This window comes from Nannobrachium achirus, assembly GCF_963921795.1.
Source record: "Nannobrachium achirus genome assembly, chromosome: 5".
Classification (NCBI taxonomy): domain Eukaryota; kingdom Metazoa; phylum Chordata; class Actinopteri; order Myctophiformes; family Myctophidae; genus Nannobrachium; species Nannobrachium achirus.
In genome coordinates, this window is record NC_137814.1 from 3,561,328 (window position 1) to 3,573,443 (window position 12,116).

At 40.2% G+C, this 12,116-nt stretch overlaps 2 protein-coding genes across 2 annotated transcripts in view; both read right to left on the reverse strand.

The window, feature by feature from the left end:
- Positions 1-3,235, reverse strand: part of LOC308285962 (CYFIP-related Rac1 interactor B-like) — a 38,702-nt gene extending 35,467 nt beyond the window's left edge. The window contains exon 1 of the mRNA XM_080726910.1: positions 3,108-3,235. The gene's annotated coding sequence lies outside the window, so the exon portion shown is untranslated. The remainder of the gene's footprint in view (positions 1-3,107) is intronic.
- A 5,121-nt stretch (positions 3,236-8,356) lies between these two features.
- LOC308286177 (centrosome and spindle pole-associated protein 1-like) overlaps positions 8,357-12,116 on the reverse strand; it is a gene marked incomplete at its 3' end in the record, with an annotated part of 53,030 nt that continues 49,270 nt past the window's right edge. Inside the window, exons 23-26 of the mRNA XM_080727133.1 lie at positions 11,625-11,656; positions 10,729-10,768; positions 10,351-10,506; positions 8,357-8,475 (exon numbers count right to left, since the gene is read on the reverse strand). Of these exons, the coding sequence (XP_080583259.1) occupies positions 8,357-8,475; positions 10,351-10,506; positions 10,729-10,768; positions 11,625-11,656 (347 nt within the window). The remainder of the gene's footprint in view (positions 8,476-10,350; positions 10,507-10,728; positions 10,769-11,624; positions 11,657-12,116) is intronic.

Consider the following 12,116-nt stretch of genomic DNA (forward strand, 5'->3'; position numbering starts at 1 on the left):
ATAGACCGAAGTAATTAAAGCGAGTCATGTTTGCATGTTTGGAATTGTAACAGCTGAAATCAATAATATATCAGTATTCTGATATTGACCTGCGGGCAGCATTAAGTGAAAGTGGGGGACGCATGTGGCCCCCGGGCCGCCTGTTGCCCATGTATGATCTAAACCAGGGGTCTTCAATGTTTTCAGGCCAAGGACCCCTTAACTAAGAGAGAGATGAATCAGCGACCCCCAGATTCCGTATAGTTTCATTGTTTGACTGCATAATCATCAGTGTATTTTGGATTCATGTCAATTGGTGTTTTCAGATATTTAACCACTTGAACCGTCAATACTTATTAAACATGACAATCACTCTGTACTTAGTCTGCACTTTTTTCCCTTCTACACCAAACCTGCGAGGCGTTGTGAGCTTGTAGATCGGCTATTTTCGGCTGAAGTTCTCAGAATATGGACGTTAGGGTTCAAGTGGTTCATATAAAAAAGGAGGGAAAAAAAGTTTCTATCACACAAAGATTTGAAGGACCCCCTGTAGTAACTCTGAGGACCCCCTAGGGGTCCCGGACCCCCTGTTGAAGACCCCTGATCTAAACCACTTTGAGAATGAGAACCACAACGGCAGTGCAGCACAGACAGACTGATAGAATACTAGAATAAAAGAAGAACAAATATATATTTATACACTAAATGATAAAAGAAAAGTTACAACAGGGGGTCCTCCAAATCTTCTATCAAATCTTTGTGTGATAGAAGCTATTTTTCTCCTTTTTTATATTAACCACTTGAACCCTAGTGTCCTTATTCTGAGAACTGTAGCCAAAAATAGCCGATCTTGTAGATCGGCTATTTTCGGCAAAGAGCTTTGGTGTAGAGGGGGAAAAGAGCAGACTAAGTACAGAGTGAAAGGTCAAGTTTATTAAATATTGACGGTTCAAGTGGTTAAATATCTGAAAACACACATTGACATGAATCCAAAATACACTGATGATTGTGCTGTCAAACGATGAAACTATATGGAATCTGGGGGTCCTTGCTTCATCTCTCGCTCGACTAAGGGGTCCTTGGCCTGAAAACGTTGAAGACCCCTGGTCTAGATAAAAGGGCAACAGTCCGCCATTCCGAAACACCGCTATTCCGAAGCAGGGTTAGGGTTAGGTTTAGGGTTAGGGTTAGGGTTAGGGGTAGGGTTAGGGGTAGGGTTAGGGTTAGGGTTAGGGTAAGGGTTAGGGTTAGGGTTAGGGGTAGGGTTAGGGTTAGAAGTCAACGTTCGGAATAGCGGTGTTTCGGAATGGCGGGGTGTAACCAGATAAAAGACAATGCCACAGTTACCACAGTGGGAGCAGAAAGGAGAGCAAAGCTACAAACACCACGTCAGAAACGTGTCACAAAGACAGCCTGCATTAACTTCTCTATTATGCAGAGGTGGAAAGTAACTAAGTAGATCTACTTAAGTACTGCACTTATAAGTACAATTTTGATGTAGTTTCACTTTAATTCAGTATTTCCAATTCCCAATACTTTTACTTCTACTCCACTACATCTCAGATCCACACATTGTACTTTTACTCCACTACATTTATTTGAAAACTTTTAGTTACGAGTTACTTCGAAGATTTAGATTATCATTAGGCTACAACACAGAGGCTATATTTGACACTTCAGCCATATATGAATTTAGGCTATTAATTTGAACATTGCAGATCTGCTATTTTCAAAAGATGTTTGTATATTTTTAAAACTTGAAAGTGGGAATTTCTGCATGATTAGTAGGCCTAACTTTTACATTTGGTACTTTTAAGTACATTTTGAAGCCAATACTTTTGTACTTTTACTCAAGTACATTTTGAATCCCAGACTTGTACCTGCAACAGAGTTGGATTTCTACATTGCAGTGTTGATATACTTTTACTTTAAAACAGGGGGTCCGGGACCCCTAGGGGGTCCTCAGAGTTACTACAGGGGGTCCTCCAAATATGTTAGTGAGAGAAACTGTAATATTCTGAGAACTTTAGCCGAAAATAGCAGATCTAGAAGCTGACAACGCCTCACAGCGTGAGGCGTTGTCAGCTTGTAGATCTGCTATTTTCGGCAAGAGCTTTGTTGTAGAGGGGTAAAAGAGCAGACTAAGGCTTAAGTACAGAGTGAAAGGTGAAGTTTATTAAGTATTGACGGTTCAAGTGGTTAAATATCTGAAAACACACATTGACATGAATCCAAAATACACTGATGATCGTGCTGTCAAAAAATGAGGGGGTCCCTGCTGCTTCTTCTCTCTCTAAACTAAGGGGTCCTTCTTGGCCTGAAAACGTTGAAGACCCCTGCTTTAAAACATGCCAGTGCTTTTCCCACCACAGTGTTTTACTTCTCTATTGACTGAGTCAGGCATGTTTTAAAGATGGCAGATTGAGGAAGTATTCAGAGGTAACTGACAGTTTTACTTTTGAATGTCGGGCCTCTTTCTGTGCGTTATACATCCGTTAGTACAACGGTGCCGAGCAGAACGGATCTACAAGCTATCGACGCGTCGCCCCGCGACGCGTCGATAGCTTGTAGATCTGCTCTTTTTTTGGGGGAGGGCAAGCAAAGTGCAGCGACCCCTTGCGACGGAGAATAGGATACATTCAGAGGTGAGAGTAACAAAAAATAAAATAAAATCCGTAGTAAAAAGTTAATCATCCGAATAATAATTTGAGTTAGAAACAAAGCATAATTATGCAGATTTATTGTTTAAATCATCATAAAATATTTAAAACGCGCACGTTTTCGGGTGTCTTTGGCACGAGTTCTCCAATAGCCTAGAGAGATACTTAAAGGGTGTTTAAATAAAACAACAAAACAAGTAATATTTTTGTGTCCTTATTTTCTTCAAAAAACATGCAACTTATGTAATTCATGCATGATCAGGGTTCGTGCAACGGGCTTTTTTAAAAAACTTTCTGCGGCGGTTATAAACATATTCCTCCCCACCCTGCATGTTGTAGCCTAATGTAAAGAAGACCCCACCTGGCCGTTGGAATAAACGGTTACTTTGTCTCCGTGTCTCCCCACAACAACATCAATCCCTCCCTCACACACAAATTCAAACAATGACAGAATGGTCCAAACGTTACCTTTCAGCATCAAAGGTGGTCCCTCACAGTAGAATAGAAGGTGTGCTGCTTGTTGTTCTCTCTATGCGTGCATGTTGAGTTGAGATCAACCCGGAACCCAGAGCATTCAGACAGACTGCAGGTTGGATGGTTCAACCCACAAGCTGCACGCACACACACACACACACACACACAAGCTGCACGCACAGAGCAGAGCAGGAATTGATCCTAAAAGGAGGAAGTGAGTGATAACAACACAAGACTAGAGCTATAAATGTGCTCTTGCCTGTCTGTCTGTCTGTCTGTCTGTCTGTCTGTCTGTCTGTCTGTCTGTAATCTGTTAAATAAGTAGTGCTTTGCAGTTTGCACTCAAAGCCAGGAACCACAACAATGTAAGAATGGATATTACCTAGCCTACAGGAGTGGGGAAAGTAAACATTGTGGGCACCACGATGTTAAATTGGCATTTATTTTTTTCGAAATGTAAAAAAAAATAATGAATGAATGAATGTATGCTGTGGGTCGGATATGGCTGGAAATAATGGAAGTGATTTGGATTATGCACAACATTATCAAACAAATTATAACATTCTAAACTTTTATTCCAAAAATTATCTGTCTATCCACAGGCTATATTCGGCTGCTTCATTTATAAAACAAATAAATAAGATCAACAAAAAGGTGCCCAGATTTCTCAAGTCTGGGCAGTGGGCACTATTGTGGTAATCAGCCCTTGACAGATACAGTAACTACAATTTTATTCTTATTGTCGGCTACTTTGGCCTATACATGCATTCTTGTCCATACAAATAAGAATCAATTAATCAGTAATATTGTATTATTAATTAGTAATTATGTAATACAATAATAGACTACATTATGTAGTAATATAGTAGTAGCAGCCTAGTACTAGAGTATAGTAACATAGTAGCATATAGAATAGTGTTTACAGTAGCAGATGATAATCTCTGCCACTCCAGGCTACAATGCAAGTCTGTAACCTCAGGCTACGAGATTATCTCACACACACACACACACACACACACACACACACACACACACACACACACACACACACACACACACACACACACACACACACACACACACACACACACACAGAGAGAGAGAGAGAGTAACCTGTTGGACAGCTCTGACGTCACGTCTGTGCAGCATTAAAGGAACATTCCACACAAATAAAACAGTTTCTCTTTGTATGTCACTGATCTATAGGATGTGATCTACTTATTATTATTACACAGTGATTACAAGGGGTTCAGGGCTGGATGGGGGGGAAAAGGAGGGGACAAGCATTGTGAGCTCGTAGATCGGCTATTTTCAATTTGGCATTTCAATGTTTGACCTGTTTATAATGTGGTTTGCTGATTACTTTTGTAATGGATTATTTTCCCCCATTTTCTTTCTTTTTGAGGTTGTTAAAAAAGTCTTTAAAGTCGTTGAATAGTAACTTCACCGTCAACTCCCCCAAACATGATGTGGGGGACTCCCTGGGGGTCCTTCAGGGAATTCCAGGGGGTCCCCAGCTAAATGATAATAGAAACCAAATGGACCCTTATGGGTCTGTAACTCAGGGAGTGTAGAAATGGAACCAAATTGACCCGTTAAGACTTGGTTAAATTAACATTGATTTTTCAATATAAATTGGGGTCCCACTGTCCAGATAGAAATGCCATTAAATGTAGCCTGCATGTCAAACCGGGGGTCCTTGGAATTAAAATGGCATAATCACTGAGCTGTAAAAACCTTCTCTTATGGGGGGGTCCCTGGCATATCTTTTCAAATGAGGGTCCCCGAGCTGATAAGCATCTATTTGGGGGTGTGATGAACACTATGATGTGAATATTCACTCTGCACTCTTCTAGTGTTGAAATAACACTTGTGAAATTAAACACTTCCTCATGTTGCTGCAAAAGGACCCCCGGCCTGAAAGGACCCGTCCCTGGAGGTCCCCGGAACTCATAGCCACCAACACCCACCATAAAGATACATTTTAAACTTCTCTACAGTAATTTGTAAATGTTGTATGCTGTAGCACCTTTATAAGTGCTTTACAATGTGCATTACATTCACAAGTTCACGACAGAAGAGGAAAGCATGCAAAGCACCATAACCTGCTCATCAGGAGCAAAGTCTTGCAAGGAGAAAGCTGCCCCAGATAAGAGATTATTGTTATTGTTTGTAATGTTAGTTGAAATATGAGCATATAAGGTTATATTCTGGGACATATCTAATTAGTTTTGATATTTATCTGTTCTAGAATATCTCCTGATTTCAACCTACATAAATCCTGTCAAACAAAAAAAGTCCATATGACGTCCTGGTAATGAGGTCAAGATCATCCCCATATATGAGCTGTGATCTGGCCCCATATGGGCTGTGATCTGGCCCCAACAACTGAATGTGGGAACTATTGATTTTACTTAATATTTGGGTAAAAGATATACGAGTATAATCAATAACATAACTTAAACCCAGGATAACACAGAGATAGATTAAAGCATATGTACAATGTGCAGCAGAACTAAACATAAACACGTGAAACATCTGGAAATGTTTTTATTGAACAACATTCAATCAAAAAAATACGACAATCAATAAAATAAATAACAGCATTTGGAGGTGATGTCAGTTTGAACAACAGCCACAAACAAACTCTCCCTTAAGTTAAAAAATATAATTTATTATGTGACAATTAAAACGCTTCTACTCGTTGGTTCATGATATTGCTGACTCCAGATGGAATAATACTAATAATACTACTTGATAATATTAATATTAATGGTTTTAGTTGTGGATTCAGGGTCACCTTATGAAGCATACACAACATGAGCAAAAAGTCAAATAAATAGAAAATGATCAAAAGGTGGGGAAATGCATCACCAATCTGAACAAAGGACTTTAAAGCGGCAATCCATCTGTGTACAGAAAAAGAATAATGATACACATAGTATCATTATTTTATGCTTTAACTATTGAAAAATAGCAGATATACAAGCTCACAGCGAGCTTGTAGATCTGCTATTTTTGAAAAATGTCGTGAAAATGTGTGCAAATCTTTGACTTGTATGTATTTTTAAAGCGAACGTTTGTAACTCAAATTTTGCTTCTGGGTGGTCCCTGGAACTAAATATTTTGTGATGCGCGTCTGTGGCCAAATAAATATCATTCTGGGGGTCCTTCACATGAAAAGGTTTGAGAACCACTGACATAGTAGTCTCTCAAGAACAGACTAACTGAGCTCCATTTATGTGAAGAGGACCTTTTCTTTGACTATGGCTGGCCAGATTGCTGACATAGAAACCGAGGGTTTTGAAACGTATAAAATCGGGTCAAAATTCAAATTTTCACGATTTTTCAAAAATAGCAGATCTACAAGCTCGCAGCTCTGCTATTTTTCAGTAGTTAAAGCATAAAATAATAATACACAACAATGTGTACCGTTCTGAATATGTTAATATGTGTACATTTAGTTGTTCTACAATGCTCTTCCATTGACACATTATGTCCTGCAGTCTGGTAGGACACCTACAGGCCGATAAGCGCTACTGCAGGAAGGTCAAAGCACAGTTTATCCTCTCAATAAGCAGCTCAGTGTCAGTACAATATGACTGACTGACGGTAGCTGGTCTGACTACCATACATCTGCATGCTGTGGACATAAAGATAATGGACTGCTGCTTTAAAAGTAGTGTAGGTGAGATGTTAAAACGTTAATAGCTGGAACGCGATTGTGTAATTCTACATTTTAACCACTTTAACCATGATTATTGTATGTTTTTGATAATAGCAGATATACAAGCTCACAGCGGTGGCACTCGGTGCCACACTGTGAGCTTGTGGATCTGCTAATTTTCACATGGCTTCGTCTCATTGGCTCAGCAGCACATTTGAACTGGAAACACGTGTTTCAATTAACCACATGGTGGTTAATTTAGAAATCCTTTTTCCCCCTGTACCTTTCATTTCATAGCCTGTATAAAATATAAAACCAAAGAGTTACCAAAAAACAACTGCTTGATTGATTATTTGATAATAATAAAATAAAAAAGTATGTGACAGAATAACGGCTAGTGTAACGACTATGTGCACGCAGGCAGGCCGGCTTCACAAGAACCTCAGCGATCATAAGATCACGAATGGAAAAGTCATCAAAATGCGTTCCATTAAACCTTTACTTTCAGCTGCAGTCAGAACGCTTAGGATGTTTACTGACATCTCTCCCTCTGGAGATAATTATACTTCATGGTTTCCGTAGTGCGTAAGCGATAAATAATAGCGATTTCTCAACCTGAAAACCTACAAAACCCCAGCCTCCAGTCAGTCGCTGTGATCAGAACGTGATAATCCTGTCACAGTTGTTACATTTTGCATAATCGTCATAATCGTTTCAGGTTGAAACAAGGTTCACACATTATGAAACAAAAACAGTGGAAGTAGCAACAAGAGCTTGTAAATCGGCCATTTCCACTATTTTGCAACAAAGTGTCAGTGTAAACTATGAAACATGCCGTATTTCGGCCATAACAAAATATTTATTTTGATATTTGTATCGATCGTTGTCATTTCTTCGCGTATTTAATTTTTTTGTCATATCTTCCCCCATGCAATGTTTCTTCACGAGACCTAAAAGCTAATCACAACTATTTGTTTGACAACTAATCGTCTAGTAAAATGTGAAGATAATCATAATCTCCTACAGTATATGCACAGAGGGAGACACTCACTGACTGCTGACAGACAGTCAGGCCTACAGTACATCACACACCTGCTATGGTGACAGACAGTCAGGCCTACAGTACATCACACCTGCTATGGTGTCGCAGACCTACAACACCTGCTCGTTGTGAGCTTCTAGGTCTGATGTTCTAGACACAGTGACAAGGTATGAGCAGAAGAATGAATGGGGATCTCCAAGATTCTCGCTAACGCAGGGTTTCTCTAAGTGGGTGCCATAGCACCCCAGGGTGCCGTGATGCAGAATACTTTACTGATAATATTTGGAATTTGTCAATACAACTTCAGTATTGACAAATGAGAAAGTTATTTGCGACACACCAGCCTACACTCACAGGACGTCCAACGAACAGAAACCAGCGCTCCTCAAAACAACAGGTTCTGTTGGTGAATTGATCACACGCCACCGGCACGAGCGCTGTGACGCGTGCAGCCTCGACGTTGGTAAAACAAATCATTTAGTCTATGAAACAATACCGCCGTGTATCTGCAGGCTTGGCTGTGATTGGCTGAGGCTAGGAGTCCCAGTCCCTGGCTCCTCCTAGCCCCTCCTCCTCTCTCCGCGAGACACGCCCCATCAGAGAGGCAGAGTCACCTTCATCATCATCATCATCATCAGAGCGGCTGGCTGGGCCTGTGACACACAGACACACACAAGTGGTGGAAAGTAATTAAGTACATTTACTCAAACAGTATTTGTCCTAAATCAGTGGTTCTCAACCTGGGGGTCCCCAGATGATTAACTTAATGTGCAAAATTGTTTTCTCACTCAACAGTAAACAAACCAACATAAAGTTTAAGTGTATAGAGGAGAGGGTATCTGCACATTTCTAAAGTGACAATTTAAGGACTTTTTAATACCTCTAAAATGAAGATTTGTCAAATATTAGAGGCATAAATTGTGAAATTAGACAATCTACATGCTCACAACGCCGTAGATCGTCTATTTTCACAATAGAACCGTGTTATACTAAGACACAAGTGGTGGAAAGTACATTTTCTCAAACATTATTTCCCCCAAATGCAATCAGAGATATGAGCCAAGTTTTATATAAGTTATTCATGATGTTTATAAAGACATAATGGCTCTGTCTTATGTCTTTATAAACATCATGAAGTTAAATTATTTTAACGCCGTCAGTACGGACACTTCATATCCAGTGTTACGCACTTGTTAGGGAGGAGAGGACACGCCTTTGCCCACAGTCCAGAACTGAAAGAGTTAGGAGACACTCTTTGATGTTGCGACATTTCATACTTTCACATTACTTTGCTGTTCTTGGCGTTGTCATTCAGCACACACAAACAAACTGCAAATCAACTCTCAAGTTTGTTGTTTGGGTAATAAATCTTTGAATATTATGTGAATTAGGGCATTAACGAAAACGTCGACTTCATTACACAAGTCGACTCCCACCAGAGAAAGTTGAAAGTCGAAGTTGAAACAAATAAATAAATAATACTTTCTATTGTGAAAATAGCAGATCTACACGCTCACAACGCCTCGCGTTGTGAGCATGTAGATCTGCTATTTTCACAATTTCTGCCTCTTATATTTGTCAATTTTGGCCAATGTTAAAAAGTCCTTAAATTGGCACTTTAGAAATGTGCAGATACCCTCTATACACTTGAACTTTATGTTGGTTTGTTTACTGCTGAGTGAGAAAACAATGTTTCACATTAAGTTAATCATCTGGGGACCCCCCAAAATAATCGGGGGGTCGTGTGTGATGTGATGACGTCATGAAACGATAAAGTCGACTTCAACTCAACTTTTTACTGAGTCAAGTCGACTTGCAAAAATCACAAGTCGCTAATGCCCTAACGTGAATATAACTTCAGTTTAGAACTGGTGTCATCCTTGCATCCACTCTAAGCAACGTTTTAACGCATTCAAACCAGAATATATATATTTTTTCAGATGGGGGTCAGCGACATATTCATTTGGGGGTCCTTCACATGAAAATGTTTGAGACTTATTGGTTTAAGACACATTATCACAAATCTACTACTTTAACAGTTTTACTGCCAGATGTTATTATTTATTTATTGGGTTTTGTGCCAGCAAAAGCACCTTACCTTTGCGATGTTATAGACAAAGATGTATTCATTTTTTTTCATCACTATTATTTTCTTCTCTCCTTAAATAGGTGTACTTTCGCTATACTAGCAGTAGAGGGCAGCCTCATGCAAGAATTAATGTGAAATGGCCGCGGTAGGCTACCGTCCGTCAAGACAGCTCAATCGCTACAGAGCAATAGAACGACAGCTAGCAGCCAAGAAGTGAATTTGGACATAATTGATGTTTACGTGAGTTGGAGATTTCAAAGCGGGATTACAGGAGACGCTTATACCGTACACACCCGCGCAACCCCTCATCAGTTTACAGACATCAAAACAAGGTACAAAAGAACGAGCCAAAGAACGTACTATTGGCAACGCACCGCCGGGAAAAATGGGGCGAACGGGAACGTTCAAAGCGTTAAAAGAGTTAACAGCAGTTGGTTACCGTGACGACCCAGAGCCTGTAGCCTTCTTCTCTCCTTTCCGCTCGCCTCCCTCTCTGATTGGACGGAGAAGATGTCTGCTTGACCAATGGGCTGCTGCTGTCTGTTCCTCCTCCTCTCTCTGGCTGACAGCTGGGAGGGGGCGGGGCCAAGAGGCTCTGATGAGGTGCACGCACGCACGCACACACGCACGCGCACGCACACACACACACACACACACACACACACACACACACACACACACACACACAATGCTGTTAATATTTTCACTGACTGTGTGTGAGTAGTTCTGTAAATATGGAACCAATGAAAAGTATTATTAAGGAGAGCTTGTGGACTAAGTAATGAGGACAGAGGAGATGATATGAGCTTCCTCTCACCTATGAAGGCACTCTCTGACTCCAACAGGTCTGTAGTCCTCTGAAACACACACACCCCAAATGAAGGCACCAGAACGTTATCCCGTCATCACATTACCAGTCAAATTAGCCTTCATTATTTTGAGGGATAAACAATTACCTCAAGAACAGATACAATCAGTGTAATATCACTTATATGCTGATATCTCATTTGGCTGATCAATTGAAACACTTTTAAACCAGAGTTTTTCAGTCATTCTTTTGTTTCGTAGTTACTGCACTCTGCCTTTGTAGGGCAGTACAGTACCCAAGTAAATAGTACTTAGTTACTGTCTGTCCACCACTGATCGAAGTATCCTTGAGCAAGTGCACCAGCAGTCCTGATGATCAGGCTGCTGCATTGCACGGACACAACCAACAATGTAGTCTCGCGTAACCAGACAACTATTCCATAATCTCCGAATGCTATATAAAGTCTGGAACTACAGCTCCCGAAAGGCGAAGTATCGGAAGTGCACTACAGTTCAGTGCACTTAGAAACATAACAGAAACACACTAGACAGAGTCATTCGAGCGGCATATTCTTGTTATGCATGTATAGTTTAAGAAAACATTTGAAAACATCATGGAAGTAACACCGACAACACCAGAGAAAGAGGAAATAACGCCCCAAAATAACGCTTCCAGTAGGACTTGTTATTGCTACTGCACCAAGGGAGTGGGTGCGTCACATCCGCTTTATCCCATACTCATGCTCCAGACTGTATGACAGGAGCATTTGCAAATCACGGGAGTCAAGAGTCTGACCACGAGAGACTACCAACACGGTGACATGCTGTGCAGGAAGTGATGTAATGGAGACGTGTTGTTAGTCAGGAAGTGATGTAACGAGGAAGAGCTGAATGTGTTGAACTCACCAGATAATGAAGAGGAGACAGGTCTACATAGTCTGAAACACATCAACATGTTAGAATGTTACTCATTTATAAGACATCAACACTATTATAATCTATTATAGTGTATTATAATCATCATAGTAATACATTAATACTTTATAGTGTGTTATAATCACAGTTATAACCCATTATAGTGTATTATAATTTAGGATATTTGTAATACAAATTTATATTGTATTATAATCACAGTTAAAAGGGTACATTTGATTTTTACCGATAGAGATACTTTTGTGTAATGGAAAAGGTAGATATTTTCATGTCTGTGTGGTGTGGTGCTAAAGCTGCAGTCGAAAAGTGGCTTTAGTGTGAATATTACTCATTTGTAAGCATCACTTACATAATGGGATTGATTGAATGGTGCGTTCAAACCTGGATAGATGGAGCGGCGTGATTACATACAAAGTGAATGCAAAGACGAGACGCCGCGCGACCGGGGGCGAATGATTCGAACAG